We start from the raw sequence: 24,840 nt of genomic DNA on the forward strand, positions 1-24,840 counted from the left end.
GGAGACATACACAAAGAATTAAGAAATGGGATGCCTCTGAGGACATGCTCAGTCCAGGATCATGCTGAGTACCAAAACTGGATTCACCTTTTCTTCCAAGCATTCTTTTTTAGCAACCTAGTGGGGTGGGTGGGTTGTAAGACAGTTGGGAGCTAGAAACACTTGCTGATCTACTGCAAATTAACCAGAAATCTACCAATAGATCATGATCTAGCATCTGCCCACCTTGGCATTAATGTAATGATAGATGGGCATTATGGAGTGAGTGCACTGGCTCTCTGCTACCAACGAAACCACACTAGATCTCTGTTACAGTGATATCTAAGGCAACATTCTTAGACTCCATTAATTACTCTGAGATACAATTTAGATTTGTGAGAGCAACCATACCTCTAATGATGGACTCTAAAATGAGAGACAGGAAATATATTTAGGATGCAATCCAATGTATGTGTAGACATGGCTGGCTGGAGAGATACTGGGAGTTGACAGGACTTCTTTCTGTCTTAACATGCATAGGATTGCACAGTGAAGCAGTGAAGTTACATTTTTTGTTAAGGTTTCAGTTAAGCTTAGGGAAGGTAATTGTGGTGCTGCAGATACTGAAGTTATTCTGTATTTTTCCTCTAGCTGAGCAAAGTTGAGATCATCCTAGACATGAGTCCTGGATCCAGTGCCCAAAGAAGAACATTTTTGAGGTATGTTGTTATTTTACCATAAGATACAGTATTGAGAGATGGATGTTTAAACAGTATGCCCTATTCCTGTTTTGTTGTCTGTTTACTCCTCCCATCCCACCTTCAAAACTCTCAGGAACAGTTTTTAAAATATATAGGTTAATGATGTAGTAAAATTTCTGCCTAATTATATACAAATTATAATGTCTAGATAATTACAGGTAATGTAAAACCATATGAAGGAGTCAAGAAAAAAGAAAAGAGATCTAAATTAATTTTACATATTTTTAGATAACTATGCAAACAAATATTTGTCCACCTGTGCACCTATAAATACTTTTGTATAATAGTATGTTGAATTTCTTTAAATTTAATATTTTATTCCACAGTTTTTCAGGCGTTGTGATCATCAGCCTCCATAAGGATGGGATTTTGGTCCCACTGAAATCAATAGCAATATTTTGCAGGTTTCAGTAGTTTGCAATTACTCCAGGAATAAACCTTCTTCCCAAACTAGGAAAAAATAAAGGCATGAAAAGTAACATCCATTATTACAGAGAGGAGATGAACTTGATACTTTTTTCCAGTGAGATGAAGGTCTCCCCCCACCCCCAATAATCATCCCCAACCAGCACAAATCCTGGGAGAGAAGGTTTCGCAATCTCCATGTCCATAGTTACTTTATGAATAATGAAAAAGGGGTTTGAATAAAGTGTGGTAGCTTCTGTACAATCCTTTTTTTTTTTTTAATCCACTTTTCAAAAAGAGTCAACATGATTTCAGGAGAATCCCTGAAAATGTAGATGCCTATGCATATAAGAAGATACCTTAAATAAATCAAACCATTGGACCAGTATCATGAAAGTACCTTGCTCAATAGTATCAGAACTACTACACAGAGTAGCAGCAGCTTTCCATGGTTTCAAACAAGGGCCTTCCCCATCCTTACCTTGAGCTGCTAGGGATTGCACATGGGACCTCCTGCATGGAAAGCATGTGCTGTCTACCACAGAGCTTACAGCCCTTCCCCAAATTGGAAAATGCAGCTTCTGGTAAAGCTGTAGAAACTAGAGCACCTCTTAGAATGGTTTTCCAAAGGAGAAGAAATGGTATGTCTGCATTTGGCACAGCTGCCTAATCCTCCCCTTGGCCCATAAACTTTATCTTCCCTCTTTCCTTTACAGGTTTCTGATTCTCCCTTGCCATATTCCTGACACAAGCTAGAAGCCCTACATTCCAAATTCTACAGAGATGATGATGATAAAGATAATAATAATAATAAATCATACAACAGGCAAATTGAATGCTGTAATCCATATCCCATTGAGTTAAATTGCAAACACTCCCATTGTTTCTAATGTTTCTGGATTGTGCCCTGTACATGTAAATGCAGAATTTTATTATTCCACCTCCCCCAAAATATGTACATTCATTTAAAATTTATGTTTCTGAATTTGGATATGTCTTCTCTGAAAGATATGACAAACAGGTGGTAAAGACAGCTGGTAAAGACAGCCTCATTGTCACATATATAACATGATGTAGGCAATAGGTTGTCCTAAGGGCAATTGCATAGATCTAATCACTTATGGGAATGAATTTGAGATATAGGTGCACATGCATAGATCTAATCAACTTGGGTGCAGGAGCTGATCTGAAATGTAAGTCATGGAACTCACTATATTAACTGGCTAGAGAGTGAGAGATATTTCAAAATAGCTTGGAACTATCTACTAAGATAAGATACACTTCATTAGGCTTAAATGTATATTAAATTTATGTTTGTAACCAGAGAGTTGGTTTCCTTTGTTTATGTTGCTATTTGGGAGCTTCTTTGAAGTTCAAACAAATGTCACTGACAGTGCATTTTCGCTTTACGATCAAACCCCAGTGACATGCATGCAATTCTATGAGAACAAAGGGGCGGTACTCCTGGCCCATACTTGGCCTCTGTGTACACCTTTGGCTATGTCTCAACCTCACCCACGTTGCACTATGCAATCATATAAACCTTCAGCTCTAAGTATCAGGAACATAATGCCAGACCTTGCTGCTGAATGTGCTTCTGCTTTATACTTAAGTGTATGTTTTTAATTTTAATTTTGTGCAAGCATTTTAGGATTTTAACACTCAGGTAAGCCATTTTAGTTTGTTTTTTATTGATGCTGTTTACTATTTTAACACTATTTCTGTATGTATATATAAAGTTGATAGAGCATACAAGTGTAGAAAGGAGCCACTCAGAAGAATTGTGATCACGCTTATGTAATCCAGGGAGTTGTCATTTCATGTTTCTATTGCAGTATCAGGACACTTAAAGAATCAGTAAAGAAACAGACCCTCCTTGCAAGAATCATCATTGTCTGATTATTTTTATACAGTAAGTATAGATCTCTTTCACCTTTTGATGAAACAGTATGCTATATCACACCACTTAAAATGAACAAAATTGTTTCAGGCATTTCCTCTTGACAATGTTGGCATGATCCTGTGTTCTCCAGTGTAGATATAGAAGTATTTCAAGTGAGTAAGTTTTATTTGAGTTCAAGTGCATACTCTTTCATTCACAAAGCATCTATAATCTACTGATAGATTTAGTATCAGGAAGCAGAATGATTTTCAATTTCCTGACACAAAAGTTATATGTATGTATATGTTTGTGTCTCTGTGTATATATGTATATCACACACACAGAGCACAGTTTTACTCTGGATGCTTTTTGTAAAGTATGAAATGTAAAGTTTAAAATAACCAAACTAAGTAACTGTAAAATTAGTAACTGTCATATTCTAAATTTTAAAAGATGTTGTTTAGTTGAGGACAGTGCTAGCAATTTAGCAAGAATTCCCTGTAGCTACAATCTTATACACAACCTGGGAGTAAGTCCCCTTGAACTCAGTGTGTCTTTCTTCTGAGTAGACATGTATAGGATTGCACTGAATGTGAAATCAGGCTCATAATTTGTTTTTTTTTAAACAACAATGTATTAACCCTGCAAGGTAGCAGATGGAAAGAGAGTTGGTATCCTTTAGAATGTTTTTATTATGTTTTAAGTTTTGTTTGCTCCAGATAACCTTTGTAATGGACATAGTTTGCTCAAGTTCTGTGAGTGAACTGGAATGGTTTATCTCCATCTCTCCCTCAAGCCTGTGTAAAATGGAATTGTGCCTAGGTTGATTCAGTTACCAAAAATATTCACTTGAAGGAGCACAATGGCATGCACCGATTTCCAAATTTTGATATCCTTGGAGGACGTTGAAGGGTAAATGCAGCCTTGCTGTGGGAGTTGTAAATTCAGAGTAGCAAAAAAGATAATTCCTTAAAAGATTGCTGTCCCACCACTAGTTCCTCTCCTGGCTTTCTCTTGGGGTTTGGTTCTGTATAAGTTACAATTTCAGGGGTGAGCAGACTTTAAGATTGTTGAATCGACTTTTTTTTAAAACTACAATCTTGAGATTCAAAAGACATTAAGGATGAAATCCTATACATGTTTAGACAGAAAAAAAGTCCTACAAGTCCCAGGATTCCCCAGCCAGTTTGGTTGGATGGGGAATGCTGGGAGTTGTAGGACTTTTTCTGTCTAAACTTGCATAGGATTGTACTCTAAATAACGTTGTGCCCGAGAACTTGTTTTGAGTAACAGAACTGAATGGAACTTACAGTCCATCCACACACAAATTCACTCTGGGTTACCCCAAGTTTTATTGATTTCAGCAGTATAATTTAAGGAGTGTTATGTGTTATGTGTCATGTTGCTGTTACTGTTGTTCATAGAATCACAGAATAGTAGGGTTGGAAGGGGCCTACAAGGCCATCGAGTCCAACCCCCTGCTCAGTGCAGGAATCCAAGTTAGAGCATCCCTGACAGATGGCTGTCCAGCCTCATCTTGAACGCCTCCAGTGTGGGAGAGCCCACCACCTCCCTGGGTAATTGGTTCCATTGTCATATTGCTCTAACAGTCAGGAAGTTTTTCCTGATGTTCAGCTGGAATCTGGCTTCCTGTCACTTGAGCCCGTACTCTGGGATGATCGAGAAGAGATCCTGGCCTTCTCTTGGACAACCTTTCAAGTACTTGAAGAGCACTATCATATCTCCCCTCAATCTTCTCTTCTCAAGGCTAAACATGCCCAGTTCTTCCAGTCTCTCCTCATAGGGCTTTGTTTCCAGTCCCCTGATCATCTTTGTTGCCCTCCTCTGAACCCTCTCCAGCTTGTCTGCATCCTTCTTAAAGTGTGGTGCCCAGAACTGGACAGAGTACTCCAGATGTTAATCAGTCGGGAGTCAGAAATCCTTAGCAATCTACTGTAAATCACCCAGTGATCTACCTTTTCCCTGCCCCCTATGTTACATTATGGAATACAATACTTTGTGTTGCCTCACACCTTGCAAATGCTGTGAGAGTTCATAGGGAGTTGTAAAACACTACAGTCATGTTACAGAAATTACAGTTTTTTAACGTTCACATTCTACCTGGGTCATTGGTATGGGGAAACTTGCCTGGTACATGTGAGACCTTGACACCAATGATTACTGTTGTAAAGGTCTTTTAGGGCTAGGGCAAGATACATGATGATTTTACTGAGGGTCATTGTTGAATTGAGATTAATAACCAGCAGCTGACCTGCAGTATCTGTACTAAAAATAGCTGGGAACTGGTATAAGCACCACCGGAAGTTGTGTGTTGCAAGGGTCAAGCTGCATTTCTTTTAAGAGTTGCTGAAGATGTTTCATATGGAAGCTATTCACTAATGATCTTTTGAAGATGAGCTCAGCAAGATTTTCTGTTCCCAGTGTAACTGATGTGCATTCTCACCCAAGAAGGGTTGAATTAACACAGAGGCACTATTAGACACCTCAAGAAAGAATGTATGTAAATGTTATAGAAAACTGCAAGTGACAAAGATACATGATTCTGCAAATATATAACTTCAACAAAAAATAAAACAAGCATATTTTACATCTAGGGCTGCAATGCTTATTTGTGGTTAGAGTAACCAATTAAAACATTAATTTGACTAAAAATTTCCACAATTATCCATTCATACATGCAGTCATAAAAATGGCAGAACACAAGCACCTTCTTAAAAGAGGCATTCTCTCTTCTCTCACACACAGGAGGAATGCCTCTTCTAAGAGGATGCCTCCAACAACACATGTGTGCATCTTCTAAAAAAAGAAAAGAGGTAAGCTTTTTTGCTTCAGAAATACTGTTTTTTCTCATATGCAAATTTAATCAATAGATCAATCAGCTAAGATCCATATGATAAATCATTTAACATTTCTTTAATTGGGTTTTGTATTTAATGCAAAATCTGCATTACAATAACTATTCCCGTGTAGTCCCAAATCTTTTCAGATCCCTGTGTTCTTTTTTTTTTGGCTTCACTTTAATTGACCTTTATTGGAGGTCAGTCCAATATCCTGTTTCAGTCTACTTTTTAATAATGAGAATCATATACATTAGTGTAATGGACTAAAGAACTGGGATAATAAAAAATAATAACAATAAGAAAAAAGACAGACAGACAGACTATTTAGGGTAAATCATTTCCACAAAATGTTTGTATAATTGCTTCATATTAATAGGTCCTTACCAGCCTTACAGTGATTTATGGTAAGAGATAGCATTATCTCTATTAAACCTCTTGGAGATGGAGGGTTTTTTTTTAACATCACCAGCAAGCCACACAGGAACTGTACCAAGCCCTGTGATGAACAAATGGCAGACAAGGGTCTAGCAGTATCAGCACAGTGGTACCAATCAAGAGAGTTCTGTGCTACTTGGTAACAGTTACATAAACTATCCCCTCCCCAATCCATTCCAGTTTAGTACTACCATCCTAAATCAACCGTGCAGTCTGGATGCAACTTTATATATATTAGGGCTCCTTCACAATGAGTTTTTCTTATGTGATTCTTTGGTCATGGTTTTTCTCGTGTGGTTTACATGATGTTGTTGCCCTGCAGCTGTTGCCCCCCCTCCATTTCCCCATGCTATTTCTTAATGGGGAAAATGCAGTATTTTCTCATGTAGTGCCATCAAACCGCCACCTCCTGCCCGTGTACTTCTGCCATGGTGCAATGAGTTGTTTTTGTATGGGCGGTTGTTGGGGGAATGGTTATCATGATGATGCCTGTGGGCTGGGAGTATTACCATGCCGTGCCTGCACCCTTTCGCCTCTTTGCCATTCTGCTATTGGTTGCCTGCAAAGGTGATTTAAAATCCTGCAAAGAATCCAGAAGTAGAAGGAGCAGTAAATAGCAGGATAAAAGCCTCATGTGGAGAAGCCCTTAGAGTCTGCAGGCTAAGGGAGGCCAGTTCAAATCTAATTCCAAACCATACTTTGGCTCTAGAGTTGAGCCCTCAAGAACCCTCAGGCTAACAAGCTCCTTTCTTAACTCATATGTGGCAATTTCCTTCCATGTTTCCTATAGCTATTTCACTATTTAGAAAAAGATGATGATGGTAATAATGACAAACTAGTAATTAATCAGCCACAAGAAAAGAAACTTACATTGGTGCAATTGAGAGATTCAAGGACCAACTAATAAGCTATTCATGTCTAATTCCCCACCTGAGCTAATGATAAAGCAATAAAAATGGGCTGAACCTGCAAACAAGAAATATTTAATTAAAGACACAATAGTCCTTGGAAGCCTTAGGGTGTAATCCTATGTATGTTAGATAGAAAAATGGTCTACAACTCGCAGCATTCCTCAGCCAGCACATGGAATTTAGGACTTTTTTTTCTGTCTAAACATGCATAGGATTGCGCCCTTAATAGTGCTTTGCCTGTCCACACTAGGCAGGGTGGTGCTGCAACTGTATTCTATTACACAAATATTGCCACAAACCAGGTCTGAAAAACACATGAGAACAACACTAGAATGCAATGGTCTTATGATATCATTGGATGCTCCATAGAAGTGAGTGATCAATGGGTTGCTATTCCAGAGAAAAGGGCTAGTGTAAAAGCACTAGTTTGGTGGCACATCTGACTCTGTCCAATTAATTTCATTAAGCAGATGATTCTTAAAGGATCTTTCCTGCAGATCTTGAGCATGTACATTTGCTCCAAAGCAGAATTCCCTAAATATAGTAATTCCTCTAGAACAAAGGAACCACTGAAAAAGTCAGAATAACACTTCTTTATCAATACCACTGGGCTACAAAGATTACTGAATTTTGCAGTGTGAGGGAATGTTTACCATTAGATTTAAATTTATTGTGTTTATATAGAGCAGGGGTGTTGAACCTCTTTCAGCCTGAGGGCTGAATTCAGTTTGGAGAAGTTCTCGGGGGCTGCATTCCTGTGGTGGATGGGGCCAAGGGTAAATTGGGCAGGCCAAAAATACCAGCCTATTTTAGCTTAAAGCTCTTACTGCCAATATCCAAGTCTTGGGAACCTTTTAGAATGGGGGAAAAACTCTCAAATGCTGAGAAACCACCAAACAATCAGTGGTCAGGGGAAAGGGGTGGGGCCAGGGAAGGGGGCATGGCCTCCTAAAGAACCCCAGAGGGCCAGTTTGGGACCCTGGGTGGGCCAGATTTTTCCCGTTGGCCTGAGGTTCAACACCCCTGACATAAAGGGTAATGAGTATTTGTTGTCTGCAGTGAGTAAGGCAATTTATTCAGTTTTAATGCATAACTGAAAATAATCCAATTAGCTTTTTAATCAGACAGAATATATTTGGATTAAAACACGGTGTTTTTGTCTTCAGGGCAGTTTTCGAAGAATAGCCTGTGACCAAGAATTACAAATTGTGGTCAGAATAATATGCGAACAGGTAATTTCATGAACGTTTATTGCAATATTAACACACATTGGAATGTACACTGGAGTAATGTACACTCGTACATATCTGAATGCTCAATGGTTTGATTGTCTTGGTGGCTAGTCAGACCATCCCACTAAATCAATAATCTTAGAGTGTTCAAAGCACTTCATATACAGTGGCTGCATTCAGACAATCCTCCAAATCATGGTTTGGTGAGTCGTGAACAAGTGTAGTGCTCACATGCTCTCTCTTCCCCTTGCATGGGAGGCTTAATTCATTACTTGCATTTTTAAAATCGAATTGCCATTTGCCATATGTCCAAACTGACAAACTAAGGTTTGAGCCATCCCTCCAATCCAGGATCAAACTGTGGTTTGCAATCCTTTTATGGAAGGATCACTTAAATCTGGGTTGGAGGATTGTTAAACTGCAGCCACTATCTTGTAGTCCTTACATTAACCATGCCATATGGGTATTATTACCATAGCATGTAAGTATTATTATCCCCATATTTCAGATGGGTGGCTGAGACTTAGAGAGAATGGCTTGCTTTAAGGCCACAAAAATTATGGCAGAAGTGAGATTCAAACTGGAGATTTCTTCATTAATACCTTAGTTTCTCAGCCACTATGCAACACCAGATCCAGAGTGCTATGGAGAGTGCTATTTTATAGCATGTGGTACTATGAAAAAATAATAGATGAGGAAAATTGGGATAGGGGAAAGGAAGCTAATTCTATAAATCCTCTGACAAATTATCTTTCTCCTTGGGCAACATTCAAGGTTTGTGTAATGTATATTGACAACAAGGTTTAGGTTGGCTATTGCTGCAGGTTAAATAAGACAATGGGGCAGAATATTCTCAGGCATTTACAGTTTTGGACTGGAATACCTGATGTGTGAAAATAGGTACATGTAGAAATATGTACGTACAGTGGTATGTTCCTCATTTTCAGGTACAAACAGGGATCTGTTTACATCGATACTCTTATATGCCTATGGGCACAAATAGTGAACTGATGTTGATGCAGATATTGAACAGCATATGTGTCTGCCCCTTGTTTGTATACAGAAAGAGCTGGGAGGAAAATGAAAGTATGGAATTACCTATGGATAAGAGAGGAAATGCACAGGATTAAAGAAGCTCTCCACAATCCCTTTGCTTTTGGGCAACATATTGCCCCGAAGCTTACTGGGGCTCATTAGGCCTGTACTAAGGCTTTTCCCTATCACCTCATGGTAGCAACACAGTAACGGGAAAATGAAAATGAACACCTTGTTTTGTTTTTTGTTTACTTTCCTGAAATATTTCCCCACTGTGATATATAGCTTCTAGTCCTGAATGTGAGCACCTTGGGGGGGGGGGTAGTTTTTAAACCTAATGGTGCACATCCTCCCAAATCTATTCACCCCTTCAGCATACTTGAGCATGCCAACTCCCCTTCCCACCACAAACATATTTTCCTCCCCGCTGCAACTTATGCTCAACTACTCTCAACATTCTGAAGGTTCTAGAAACTACTAAGCATGGTTCCTCCCTTGTCAGATTGTTTTGGATTATTTCTCTTTTTATTTTAAAAAGGGATTTCTGAGGAGTTTCTTGAAAGCCCCCTACCTTATCTCAGTAGGTAACTGCCTAGCTGATAGGCACTGGACCACTAAATTTGGGATTAGAAGAAATTATTTTTTTCCCTGTGGGAAACTCTATAACCTTTGAAATAAGGCAGGATAAAAATATAAATAAATATGCCCTGTTCCCCCTCTGATGTATCTATTGAATACAATTTTATATAAAAATGGTTTATTTGTGACAAGGCCACAGTCATTATCATAGTAACTAACATATTTGCAGGGATATACAAAAACCTACATATTTTAGATGTTTTCTTAGTTCTGCATTTAATTAATATTAACACCATTTCTATATTATTATTGAATTGCAGTATAATAGAGACCTACAACCAAATATCTGTCTAATTATTTTGAATTAGTATATGAACACACGCACACATACACTTTTCTGCACACGCAGGACGTAGCCCCATCCTGTCCTTGGGCCTTGTGTTTTTTGCTACCATTTCCCTATTGCTTTCTTGCTCCCTAGCCCTTAGACCCATTGCCTTTCTGCAGCACACAGTCTGTCCTATTCCTAGTTCTTACAAGTTTCTTTCCTTTCCATCCCCTACTTCCTTGGCCCCACTGCCCCTTCATTGGCCAGTGCTTAGCTCCCAAAATTCCTGTCTTCAGCCCTCCTATACCACATAGCTCTCCTGTCCCTAAGTCCTTTATGAGAATTTTTCCCAGCCAAGTTTACCTTCCACTTCCTTGACAGTAGCTACATGGAGTTTAGTATTGCACAACTCACACTTCCTGATCAGCTGTTACAAAATTTGTGAAAAATTTGTGACATCATAGGACGTCTGTCCATAGCTCAGAGCAGCCTATAAATGTGTACAAATATTGACAATATATAGCTTTCTAGTTATGGGCTTATATTTGTTCTAGATGTTTTCTCTAACAAAATTCTTTGGTAAGCCATTAACTTGCCTATGTTGATTACAACCATCTAAATGTAGCATAAAAACCTAACACAAATTTTGCATTCTAGTGACATTAACTTGTCATAATAAAGGCCATAATCCTGCTGCTCTAAATCAGATTCACACTTCAACAAACTTCATAGAATCAGAATAAAAATAGAGATAGAAATTCAGGTTGGATGAGTTTATTTTGTCAGCAAAGAACAGTACTGGATGAACAAGCAAATCTGGTTATGATTCTATAAAAACAACTTACCTGTGTGGAAAGTACTGTGCTGTTCTCCACCCTCCTGGCATAACTCACTTCTTACCTGTGCTGTAATAGTCAGGATGTAAGATTTCTATTACTGGCTGTGGTACAGGACATTTCTCCACTTTCACCAATCATTCAAAGAGAGGGTTGGAGGCTAGCATTTATGTACAGGAAATATCAAGACCTAAACTCCATTTGTTTTTCAGTATTTGAGAAATGAGAAATTGCCATAACTTTCCAACCATTTTTAAAGTAGCTTATTATCCCTGCTGAACCATGTTTCCAAAAAAAGACATTCTGCTGCTCCATTTTCAGGTGCTGCTAGAAATAACAGTGACTATGACACCTAATCTGTAAGATAGCACATAGCTTTCACGTGTGTGATGCTGTAAGCTGATTCTGTTTTAATGGAAACGCTTGGTCTTAATGTATAAAGTTATAAAAGTAATATTTGTGCCTTTGTATGGCTTTTGCCAAAATATTCATTTACAAAATATTCATAGATGGATATAGATATAATGTATAGCAAGGAGGAGCTGCTAGCTTGGTTAATTCACAGCATTATAAAGATTTAAGACTATATATCTGTTTATATGTATTTTTAATTGTACAAGTTCTTTGATGTTCTGTAGGGAAATTTCTTCAGAGTAAAGGAGAGCTTTTCCTTAGTCCAATTATATTTACTGCAGACAGATCTTTTGACAGAAATGTGACACTGTGAAGAAGCCAGTGTTTATGGGCTCCTCACTTCCATTCTACCATCTAGCTCTGCCCCCATGTGCTAATTTTCCTGCGGAGGAGGGCAACCTGGATGTAGATTGGAGAGTGTTAATAAAACAAACAGTTATGACTTCCCTTTGTTTTCTTGAAATATCTTCAGCCTTACTGGCTGTTCTGATGGCTGTGATCCTGGCACTGTCCAAAAAGCAACTCCTCTGCCACTTAAAAATGAAGCTAGTTGCAATTGGTCACCAAAATAATATCACAGTTTAGGGTTAGCATCTGGCCAGTTTTTAACCTGACTGAACAGTTTATTTCTGGATGGTTTTTGTTTGTTTGTTAAAGCTCAGCCTCTATGCTAGTTAATAGTAGCCAACTTTTAATCTAGATATTTAATATATTACCATCAGTACTCTCCTCCCTTCTGTCATAGTGTACTTTCTGTAGCTGATTATGAACATCTCCTTATAATGCTGTCCATGCAACTGAAAATAAAAACCAGGACATGTAGAAAGATGGTGGCTGCCAAACAAATATGGAATTCCCTACCCCTCTTGAGGATTTGGTAAAACTCAAGGAAGGTTCAGAAACATTATAAGACCTTTGTAGCTGGATAAAATCCACATTAGAATACTTCCTTTATTACGTGACCTTGTGGTTGCAAAAAAAATGTGCAAGTTTACGATATCTCCTGATCTCTTAATCAGGAAGATGTTACAAAATGCAGGGGGTGGGGGAGATAAAAAAAGAGTCTGACAATGTTGAAGTCATGAAATACTACCTTAATATGGATTTTGGCATTTTGCAAGAAAGCAAAATGGCTGTCTGATCAGGCTTTACAAGTAGCTGAGGAAAGAAGGGAAGCGAAAAGCAAGGGAGAAAGGGGAAGATATACCCAACTGAATGCAGAGTTCCAGAGAATAGCAAGGAGAGACAAGAAGGCCTTCTTAAATGAACAATGCAAAGAAATTGAAGAAAACAATAGAATGGGAAAGACTAGAGATCTCTTCAAGAAAATCAGAGATATCAAGGGAACGTTTTGTGCAAAGACAGGCATGATAAAGGACAAAGAAGGCAGGGACCTAACAGAAGCAGAAGAGATTAAGAAGAGGTGGAAAGAATACACAGAAGAACTATACAGGAAAGATCTGAATGTCCCTGATAGCCATGATAGTGCGGTCACTGAACTTGAGCCGGACATCCTAGAGAGTGAAGTCAAGTGGGCCTTAAGAAGCATTACTAACAATAAAGCTAGTGGAGTTGACAGTATTCCAGCTGAGCTATTTAAGATCCTAAAAGATGATGCTGTGAAAGTGCTGCACTCAATATGCCAACAAATTTGGAACACTCAACAATGGCCACAAGACTGGAAAAGGTCAGTTTACATTCCAATTCCAAAGAAGGGCAACGCCAAAGACTGTTCAAACTACCGTACAAGTGCGCTCATTTCACATGCCAGCCAGGTTATGCTCAAAATCCTACAAGCTAGGCTTCAGCAGCATGTGAACCGAGAACTACCGGAAGTACAAGCTGGGTTCCGAAGAGGCAGAGGAACTAGAGATCAAATCGCCAACATTCGCTGCATCATGGAGAAAGCAAGAGAATTCCAGAAAAATGTCTATTTCTGCTTCATTGACTACGGTAAAGCCTTTGATTGTGTGGATCACAACAAACTGTGGCAAATTCTTAAAGAGATGGGAGTACCAGACCACCTTACCTGTCTCCTGAGAAACCTGTACGAGGGTCAAGAAGCAACAGTAAAAACCGGACATGGAACAACCGATTGGTTCAAAATTGGGAAAGGAGTACGACAAGGCTGTATATTGTTGCCCTGCTTATTTAATTTATATGCAGAGTACATCATGAGAAATGCTGGGTTGGATGAATCACAGGTCGGAATTAAGATTGCCGGGAGAATTATCAACAACCTCAGATACGCAGATGATACCACCCTAATGACAGAAAGTGAAGAGGATCTAAAGAGCCTCTTGCTGAGGGTGAAAGTGGAGAGTGCAAAAGCTGGTTTGAAACTCAACATTAAAAAAATGAAGGTCATGGCATCTGGCCCCATCACTTCCTGGCATATAGAAAGGGAAGAAATGGAAGCAGTGACAGATTTTATTTTCTTGGGTTCCAAGATCACCGCAGACGGTGACTGTAGCCATGAAATTAAAAGACGCTTGCACCTTGGGAGGAAAGCTATGGCAAACCTAGACAGCATAGTAAGAAGCAGAGACATCACCTTGCCGACAGAGGTCCATATAATTGAAGCTATGGTTTTCCCAGTAGCAACATATGGCTGTGAGAGCTAGACTATAAGGAAGGCTGAACGCCGAAGAATGGATGCTTTCGAACTGTGGTGCTGGAGAAGACTCTTACGAGTCCCCTGGACTGCAAGGAGGTCAAATCAGTCAATCCTAAAGGAAATCAACCCTGACTGTTCATTGGAAGGACAGATACTGAAGCTGAAGCTCAAATATTTTGGCCACCTAATGTGAAGAGAAAACTCCCTGGAAAAGACCCTGATGCTGGGAGAGACTGAAGGCAAAAGGAGAAGGGGACAGCAGAGGATGAGATGGCTAGATAGCATCACCGATGCAATGAATATGGACTTGAGCACACTCCGGGAGAGAGCGCAGGACAGGAAGGCCTGGCGTGCTATGGTCCATGGGGTCACAAAGAGTCGGACACGACTGAACGACTGAACAACAACAACTACTGCTGTATTTGGGATGACTTTTAGGAGCAAGGCTAAGCTTCTGATGGGCTGAGGTTTTAGCAGTTGCTCTATTGCTGTTTGAATTTAGTTTAACTAGGATATTAATGTAGGATACTTTCCCCTACCACTTGTGCAATTCTTAGACTATGAGCTTTCAACAACTGGGATCTTTTCATTTAAAGGTTGTGTGCACTGGTATAATAACAGTATGTCATTATCACTGGAGATGCTGTTGGGGAACTGGTGTAGTATAGTGGTTAGTGTTGGATTAGGATTGGGAAAACCTAGTTTGAAATCCCCAGGCAGCTGTGGAGCTCACTAAGTAACCTTGGACCAGTTATTGGGCTGATTTGGACCATAGTTTAGCATGAACAAACCTGGTCTCCCATCAGGTTTGTATGCTCCTCCTTTTCATCTTCAGCACAGCTGCGAGGAGGAGTTTGGAAGTGTTCACTTCCATTTTTGATTAACTGCAGCTTGCCATGTGATCTGAATCTAGACAAACTGATTAATCTTAACTGTGGTTAGTGGAAACAATCATAGAATCATAGGGTTGGAAGGGGCCTACAAGACCATCAAGTCCAACCCCCTGCTCAATGCAAGCCAACTTCAAGCCACAGTTTATGAACCTGGTCTGCTTTCACTAAGTATAGTTAAGATTAACCAGTCTAGGTTTGGTCAATATGCTAAACTGTAGTTAATTTAAAATGGAAGCAGAAGTTTCTGATCTCGTTCTCATGGCCGCACGACAGAAGTAGAAGGGAAGGGAGGAATGTGGGAGCCTGTGCAGAGGCTAGGCTCATCCAAGTAACATTAAACCATGATTTAGAATTATGTCCAAACACAGTCACTATCTCTTGGTCTAATCTACTTCACAGGTTTGTGAGGATAAAATGGAAAGAAGACCATGTATGCTGCCCTGAACTCATTGGAGGAAAGGCAGGGATATAAATGCATATAATGATGATAATGATAATGTTAATAATACTGGTCAGCTACTAGAGCAAAAAATAGAAATTTTCCAGTCTGAAAGTATAAGGAAGACTTCAAGTTTTTACTTTCTTGAAAGTGGAGTCTATTATAAGTACACAGCCTCTGAGGGCTGCAATCCAGTGCTGCGTTTCATACATTTAAGGCCCACATAAATCAGTTGAACACACATCCCTATTCCACTGTTGTACTAAAAAGGTAAAGGTAAAGGTGTCCCCAACCAGTCGTGTCCAACTCTAGGGTGCGGTGCTCATCCCCGTTTCTAAGCCGAAGAGCCAGCACTGTCCAAAGACGCTTCCGTGGTCATGTGGCCGGCATGACTGAACACCGAGGTGCACGGAACGCTGTTACCTTTCCCGCCGAGGCGGTGCCTATTTATCTACTTGCAATTTCTTGCTTTCGAACTGCTAGGTTGGCAGGAGCTGGGACTGAAGACGGGAGCTCACTCCGTCACGTGGCACACTGTTGTACTAGCAGAGCTCTTAGTTTTGTCCAGGATATTGCATTGAAACCAAAGTCGTGACCCCTGACCATCAATTTTACACAGGCATAGAGCTCTGAGGAGCTGGCTCTGCATCAGATCCTCTGGCCATTTTTGTCCTAAGGCTTTTGAAAGTGGAGGAGAGGATTTAATATAAATAGATCTAATATAATACCGGTTTTAAGATTTGTGCAAGGGGGTTCCTTCTTTTGTGGAAGCCCCTTGCACAGATCTTAAAACAAGAAATGAACAAAAAGAAGCAACAGGAGAGCCAATGCTGTCTTTCTCTCTCTCTCTTGCATTGCTTTGTGCTGGGAATAAGGTTACTCCTCCTTTTCTTTGCAATGATTAAAAAAAACCAGCATCATTTTTTCATACAATATGTAGGGGAGCGAGTTAATTAACACTTTAGTAAGATATTCTTTCACATCATTAGATGTGATTCATGAAAGAGCAAGCTACAGTCAGTCTACCCTTTTATTCCCTTTGACTTTAGATCATGAAGAACTCTGTGGCAGCAGTTATGGATCTTTCTGTCTGAATGGTGGGATTTGTTATACAATACCTACCGTTTCCAGTCCTTTTTGCAGGTAAACTGAATGTTAATGATTGTCTTTTGCATTTAAGGCATTTGCTTTGTAAAAGTCATATACTGGACTAAGTCAGCAATGGGCTGCTTTAAGGAAACATATTTTGGTCAACATACATAATGCATGTAACTTGTGCTGGATGTATTTGAATTCAATTCATTTTGGCTAGTATAAGCAGGGTCAGTTCCAGGTTTTTGTAGGACTCAGGTAAGAGACCTATAATGTCCACCCTCCTGAAATATATGCTGTAGCCATCTTAGCCACATGCAGGAGTGGCTAGGCTGGCTGAAGTTCTCTCCTTTTCCCCCTGCTGCTGGCTTCTTCTGCTCCTCTCGTTGCCACTACAGTTGTCAATTCCCTCTCTGCTTGCTTCTTCTTCATCCCCAATCTGGGGTGTCAAGGAGCAGCAGCAACAACTGCCATCGCTGTTCAGAAACTCACCCATTCTATCTGTCTGGGCTCAATGGGATAGTCGTAGGTGGTGGCTAGGAGTAGCAAGCTGCCCCTACCACCCCGATCTAGTGGGTCGATGAAGGAGTAAACACTGGAGGCTGCTGCTTCTCGCTACCACCAGTCGAGGCTGAAGAAAAAGAAGGCAGGGAGGGAGAGGACAAGAGTGAGAGCTGGCAGTGACATGGAGGAGGATCCACCATCACTCAGCAGAATTTGGGCAGGGGTGGGCTCTGGTAAGTGATGGGACTCTGCCAGGGTTTGGCCTTAGCAGACATCAAATGATGCTGGCTCCTAATGCCTGGCTTGAGTATAAACCACTGTAATCATCATTGCCATCTATGGGAAATGGTTAGCAAAGCTGATCTTGCAAAAGAATCTGCCAGTTTGGTGAGCATATATGGGACAAATTAGAGCATATTGTATTGGCAGAGCACAGGGAAGGGAAGGGAACAATTATTGTATCTTCAGTTCATTCAAGGACAAGACAAGATGCAGAGGGTTCAAATAACATAGAAGTAGATTTAAGTAAACATTAACCACAGAAAGAGCACTTCAGCAATGTCAGAGGCTGGCTAGAGAGGTTATGGGATATCTTTCCTTGGATTTTTTCAAGAAAAACTTGGACCGACATCTGTTAGGGATGATGATATCTGGTTGTAGCGCATACATCAGCAGTAACTAAGGTAGGAGGAGTCAGGAAGATACTGAGTTTCTGGAACCTCTTTCTTTCCCTTTGCTCTAGTGGCAAGTACAGTAACCCCATGCTGCATTTTACTTATGCCACTTCTGCAGCAGGCATAATATTAAGCAGTTGTCAGTGGCAGGACCAGGTTCACCCAGTTTACCCCTTGCTGTGGCAGAATCCAGTGACCTCAAGGTTTTTGCCAGTGGCACAAGTGTATTGCTATAGTGGCATAATTTTTCTGCTGATGTAGTATTATACTCTACTAAGACACTTGGATTTAGTAGCAATCCCATCCTGCCAAGCAGGTGGAACTGATGGATAGGATTGCTCCATAAATTGGAGTATTCTATTCCAGCATGTTTTCATTCAAAGCATGCACCTTATCAGTCAGGCATGAATGCTAATTATAAATGAGAAAGGTTCTGTTGACACTCAGCTATCTTTTGGTAATCAATAGTGATAGCAATACCAATAATAAAAGCAAGTGAACCATTGCTCAGTAGAATGGCAGGAGGACTAATTAATGCCTGCTTAGGACTGATAGCAGCATGCAAAGGATCCAACTTCAGCCTGGTTACTTATCCTTAGATCTCACCCCCCACTCCTCCAGATTGTCAGGGACTTGACAGTAATTCTCTGCCTTGAGTTCTTCCTCAAATGTCGGGCAAAATTGTGTGCAGAGAGGGTTGGATGGCAGGATAATGGCATAGGCTGGATGACAGGTTTCCACAGCCAGTAGTAGAGCAGCCTTCCTGAACCCAGTGCCTTCCAGATGTCTTAGGCTACAGTTCCCATCATCCCCAACCAGACCTCACAATGTGTCACTGGCTGGGGATGATAGAAGTTGTAGTCCAACACATCTGGACAGTGCCAGGTTGGATTTTCCGTAGTACAGGAAAATCCTGGGAGTTGTCACTACAATGAGGCTTAGCAAGTAATGTTGGGGATCCCCATGTCCATCAAAATCTTATTAATAGTTATGTGCTTGAAGTGGCTAAGCCAACGGCATTGACTGGTCTGAACATGTTTTAAAGTTTGAGGTCATAATTCTCACTGATCCTTCTGCCTAAGAAAGACCCTGCAAGATTGCATTCCACCTCATCTTTCCTCCACCACTCAGTTTTTTCCTTTAAAGCAGGAGTGGGGAACCTCTTCCAGCTCAAAGGCTGAATTCAGTTTCATAGAAGCTCTTGGGGGCTGCGTTCCACTGGTGGGTGGGACCAAAAATACCAGCATGCTTTAGCTTAAAGCTCTCACTGCCAGTAACTAAGCCTTACGGGAGGCGTTTCAACCTTTCGGAATAAGGAAAAAATTGCACAAAACCCAGGAAAATACCAAACAATTGGTGGCTGAGGGAAAGGGGCTGGGGCTGGGGAAGAGGATGTGGTCATCTGGGGAATCCTGGAAGGCCAGATTGGGACCCCAGAAGGGGCAGATTTCGCCACCGACCTGAAGTTCCCCATCCCTGCTTTAAAATTCTCCTTATAATGGATTGTGATTTAAAACTTTAATAAAGGATATACTATGCTGCCCAAACACCACTATTATTTGAGCCAGACTTCAGATGACAGCAGTTGGTATGGGGAGGGCCCAGAACCCACACCTACTTTTACATTTTAAATCATCACTCCACCCCACATTACATGTGACTGGGGCAGACCTGCATTTAAAGATATGAGCCATATGTAATTTAGCCCTGGTTTCAGTAATTGCTAAGATTTGGAGTTTTCCAGATGACAGAAAAATTCCACTTTCTCCCCATTAGTGCTATACTTGCACTATTGCTGACACAGCCATGTATTATGTTTTGAGGACTAGGAAAATGCAACAAATATGCTTGGTCAAGGGAAGATTTCTAGATCCTCTGCAGCACTGAATAACAACTGTTCATTTATCAGGCAAATAGCCTTCTGGAAAGACCCTAAAGAAAGAACAATGGGGGATCTCAAGCACTGCTGTCCTAATTGTGGTCTCAGGGACCTGGGCAGGAAAAAAGATATTATATTGAGAAAAGTGGCATGGTAAATCAGGTCATTTTCAAGATACATGATGCAAGAGAAATTTGTGTAACTCTGTGGACTGTGGATTTGTGTGCACAGTAGAATTGCACCATTCTTTTGAATAAACAAACATGCCCTTTTATAGAACATATGAAGGAAATGGATAATTCCTGTTTGCTTTTGGATAGAAGTACGGATTTGGGTGGAACAGGAGAGAACTTGTAGATGTAAACAGGGACTTTCTAAAGTCATAGGGATGCCATCCATTCAGACAGCAAATCCCATGCAGATAGTAAAATATGAGTATCTCAGCCCATAACCCATTACTTTGAAATAAGCCCCAATTAATTTAACACTACCTACATTCAAGCAAATGGCTCCAATCCAAAGAATACTAGCCACCCCTAAGTCTAGTAGAAATGAGTGGAAAGAATTAGTTACTACTAACAGAAGTCCCATTGATATCAAAAGGACTTACAGTGCAATCCTTAGCATGCGTACTATGAAATATGTCCCACAGAGTTCAATGGGATTTACAACCTAACTATTGTCTGTCTGATTGCTGCTTTAGGCACAACTATCTTTTCAGCCAAAGGGAGGGCCCAAAACATGCAACACAGGTGTACACCAATGGCAGCAACCTCCAGTGGCTCCCTCCATAGGGCATGGAGTTTGAAAGACAGGAGTTTGCCCTGGCATGGGCATGGGATGGGGAGCATGCCCCTGCTCACCCTTTGCCTGAAAAAATAGAGTCCTGTCAGTGCCAAAACAGAGGGAGTTTTGGGTCTGGTGTAAAGTTCTTCTGGTAATGGGAATGTGGGCCTTGGATTGAATGGATGTAGGATTTGGCATGTGTGTGGCATGCGTATCTCCCCTGTACTGCCTACATCCCACCCCTTTAAGATGTTCCACCAGCATCTCTTTAGCAGTGGAACAGCTCCACTGGTGGCATGTTCAGTTGGTGTTCTTTGAAAGTGTTCTGCACACTTAGTGAGAATTCTGACAAATCCAGTTGCCCCTCAGGCAACAGATGTTCATTATAGGATTGCACCCTATGTTTCTTAGCAAGTTATGAAGACTCTGGCCTATTTCTCATTGAAGTATTTCTCATTGAAATGGTATACCTGGGATTCAGCTCTTCCATCGCAGACTGCAGTTGGGGACTCACATAATTGAATGCTTCTCCATACAAAAATTCCCTTCCCATAGAAAACTAGCATGTCAAGAACAAGAGTTCTCGCTCCTTGATATCTAATTTCCTATGTTCAGGATTTTTTTTTTTTTTTGTAAGGTGGAGCATTCAATCATGTGGTCTTCATGTGTCTTATTCTGGTGCATGAAAAACAACTCACTTATGATTGAAACTCACTGGGCATTTTTTACAAAATAAATTAGTAGCTTATAGCACCAGCTTTAGGCCCACCTCTTCCTTGCTTTTCCTTGTAAATAAGACCACTGTTGAAAGCTGTTTGGTTGGGCTCCTGACAGGATTAACAATCTGGAGTTTAGCAGATACTTTGTCATCTCAGAGAGATATTTCCATAAACAGGTCATTTACCTTTATTTTAGTAGATAAATCTGTACAGCGGTTTCCAGTGCCATTTGGGCAGTGAACAGGGTGCTGTGTAATCCATTCAAGATACTTGGACAACAGGGGAAATGCTTAAATATCAGGTGCTATTTTGCATACCTATGTGAACACTGTGAATGTAGGGTAGAAAGAAAGAGAGAGCATTTTGAACTGAATGTCTATTGTAGCCGTTTTTGGTTTTCAGTTTAAATTATAGATCCTGTAAATGCAAAAACTAGTTTCAAGTGAAACATTTGAAAATGGTTTCAAAGTGGCATAGACATTAAGCACATCAGTGCTGGAATATAGCAGATAATTCAGGATATGACAGGCCTGATCAGATGTAACACAGGAAACAGAGAGTGGTCTTTGGGAGAGAAGGATGAAGACCATTAAAAGGAATTATAAAATGCCACATTAAAGCCTACCAATTCTTGTATCCAGAAAGGCAATTTCTGTTATGCAGACAAAGTTATTTGTATATAAGTTTAGAATTGGCATTGCTTAGTTTTGGCTGCAGAATTATGAGGCACTAAACCCCAGCATGGGTAATAAGGATCTCAGCTCCTTGGCCGGAGCAAAGTTTAGAGGAAAGCTGGTATTTTTGCCTGCACAAGATTTAGTATTTACATACAAGGCACGTGAACTAAGAAAACCCCCTGATTTTTCTGATTAGAACAGTGTTCTAAAAATAATACTATACGTTCTGATTAATACTGCTAATCAGAAAGAAAGCAGTGGGGGGTAGTTTACACATGCAATGCCTTTTAAACTTGTAGTGCAACTGGAAACAAGGAAAGGAAAACTCCTTCCTGCTGCAGACTAGGGTAAAGCCTTTGCTAGAGCTCCTTTTGTTTCTGAGGCATTGCTGTGCCAGTATTTATTCCAAACAAAGGTTCGCACGTCATACTAAGCCACCCTGCAAATAAGCCACAGTGAGTTGGTTGTTCACTGAACAACCCATGGAACGCCCCACAGATGATTGGGCTTGATGTGGCTTGTTCTCCCCTTCCTTCCCCCTCAGTCCTCCAGCCAGCTCTGGCACATATCCCAGGTGCCTTTGCAGCACAACCTGTCTTGTCTCCTCGCCCCAGCCCCCTCCCTGCTCGGATTGCTACCCCTTTTCGTTCACCACTCCCCCCGCCCCTGGTGATTTGGGAGTATGCAAATATGCTTGCAATTTATTTTAATTTTTTGGTCAGTCCTTTGCAAGTGCACACTTACGGCTGTCCGATAGGTGGAGTCTTGATGGAGCCCATCAATTTCCTGTATGTTGTTTCAGCTGTTCATGGGAGCTCCAAAGTAGAGTACGAAATGTACAAGGAAATTGACAAGATGAGGCTGCATATAGGCTAATTTGCACACAGTTGCGAAGGACTGGGCGAGAAATAATAGTAAGAGAAACGAGGGCCCCAGTAGCACAATTCAGTAGCACCAAAAGTGGGTGGTAACAATAACTTCCCCTTGACAATGTGATCCTCTCACTTTTAAGTGTTGAGCTGTCACTCCTCAATGTTCTCCACCTTTTCAACACTTCCCAGAGTCCCCAGTTACTCCAGAAAGGGGAGATATTAACTCCCTCAGGACAAGTGCAACCCCCTCTAGGACTAGATGGATTATATATTGGAGCAACACCTACACTGATTTCCAAATCAGTGCTAGACTCCAGCACAGATAACCCTGTGCAGCACAGATAACCCAGGCCAAGGCTTTGCTTGTTACATATAAAACTTGGATATTACCTTTTGTAAACTCCCAAGGCAGTTTACAAAACATAAATTAAACTTAATTAAAATACAGTCAATAATAAATTGTATCAATTAACAAAAAGTAGTAAAATCAATTTTAAAAGCATAAGTACAAAATCAGCTCTGCCCTAAAGCTTAGCAGAACAGGTAATTTTTTAGGAGTCTGGAAGATGTGCAGATACTGAGCCTGCCAGCTTGCTGGATCAGACTGAAAGTAGGATCCGCCTTTGTCCCTGCTTTCCTCAGCTGGATGCAAATGACAGCCTCCCATGAAAAAAGTTAAGGGTGGAGCCACAGAACCAAGCTTTCATTGTAACATGGCATTTTAACAGTAACTTCATGAGAGGATGCCACATAGGAACTGGTAGTGGGTTAGGTGCATGTCATGGGTGGATGCTAACTCACTACAGCCACATCAGATCAAACCATTTTATAGTAGAATGAATTAATCCGGCCAGTCTTATTATACAGGTTATTGTATAATCTTATAGATCTTTAAAAGATCCCAGTTCTTGTCACAATTCAAAGAAACTTCTGCAATAAAATTACATCCCTCTTTGATGGAATAAAAGCTAAATTTCTGCTGCTATTCTTGATAATTTCTTTTGATCTCAACATTTTATTTAGGTTTTAACTTTAGGGAGGGTGTGTTTATGTGCACAAACATCAGTCGCTGTATATTTCTTTTAGTGAAGGCAACATTCTGTTCAACTTCCACTATATTCTTGTCCAATGTTTTTTTTTCCTGGATTCTTGGCCCCATCATTCACTACTTCTGTATGGTTTGTTTTTTGGTCAGCCACCAGGCCCTTTCTTTCCATTGCTCAGATTTGCTCCCATCCCTCCAAGTTTTCAGAATGTTTGGTTTGATTTGTATTTCACAAATCTGTTAAGCCAGAGCACTTGCATTTAAGCCAGCAGGCAATTTAATCCCAGGGATCTGCAAATCCGTGCTTCTGTGCTTGCCACCAATGGGCCTTACAGAAAATGACAGTACAGCATCGTGCACATATGCTGCTTCAATGTGTGGGTGCATGTGTCATTGCTATGGCTCTCCCAACATCACATACATGAACTTCTCTCTGTTAAAAGATATACATGAGAGACAGCAGCATACATGGCACTTTGCAACATTTTGTTGTTGTTGTTCAGTCATTCAGTCGTGTCCGACTCTTTGTGACCCCATGGACCATAGCACGCCAGGCCTTCCTGTCCTGCGCTCTCTCCCGGAGTGTGCTGAAGTCCATATTCATTGCATCGGTGATGCTATCTAGCCATCTCATCCTCTGCCGTCCCCTTCTCCTTTTGCCTTCAATCTTTCCCAGCATCAGGGTCTTTTCAGGGAGTTTTCTCTTCGCATTAGGTGGCCAAAATATTTGAGCTTCAGCTTCAGTATCTGTCCTTCCAATGAGCACTCAGGGTTGATTTCCTTTAGGACTGACTGATTTGACCTCCTTGCAGTCCAGGGGTCTTCTCCAGCACCACAGTCCGAAAGCATCAATTCTTCGGCGCTCAGCCTTCCTTATAGTCCAGCTCTCATAGCCATATACGTTACTACTGGGAAAACCATAGCTTTGGACACAGTGTAATATTTAGCACCAGGGAGAAAATTGAGAAAGGGGCGATAAAGGCAG

The 24,840-nt window shown here is 40.7% G+C and overlaps 1 protein-coding gene across 8 annotated transcripts in view; it reads left to right on the top strand.

The window, feature by feature from the left end:
• The window catches only part of NRG4 (neuregulin 4), a 90,750-nt gene that overhangs the window by 60,033 nt on the left and 5,877 nt on the right, over positions 1-24,840 (top strand). For 4 of the 8 annotated variants that reach the window (XR_014785322.1, XR_014785321.1, XM_084816832.1 and 1 more), the window contains 4 exons: positions 631-698; positions 2,981-3,057; positions 8,401-8,466; positions 16,657-16,750. Coding sequence is in view for 5 of the 8 variants with exons in the window: in XM_084816832.1 (XP_084672958.1) it covers positions 8,457-8,466; positions 16,657-16,750 (104 nt within the window). In the remaining 3 variants the exon portion in view is untranslated. Of the gene's footprint in view, positions 1-630; positions 699-2,980; positions 3,058-3,135; positions 3,201-5,793; positions 5,862-8,400; positions 8,467-16,656; positions 16,751-24,840 lie in introns of those variants that run through there. The other 4 variants (XR_014785320.1, XM_084816831.1, XM_084816828.1 and 1 more) reach the window with 2 other exon arrangements.

The sequence above is a fragment of the Heloderma suspectum genome, chromosome 11 (assembly GCF_057233095.1).
Source record: "Heloderma suspectum isolate Gila_16-S chromosome 11, 16-S_ref, whole genome shotgun sequence".
Taxonomy (NCBI): Eukaryota; Metazoa; Chordata; class Lepidosauria; order Squamata; family Helodermatidae; genus Heloderma; species Heloderma suspectum.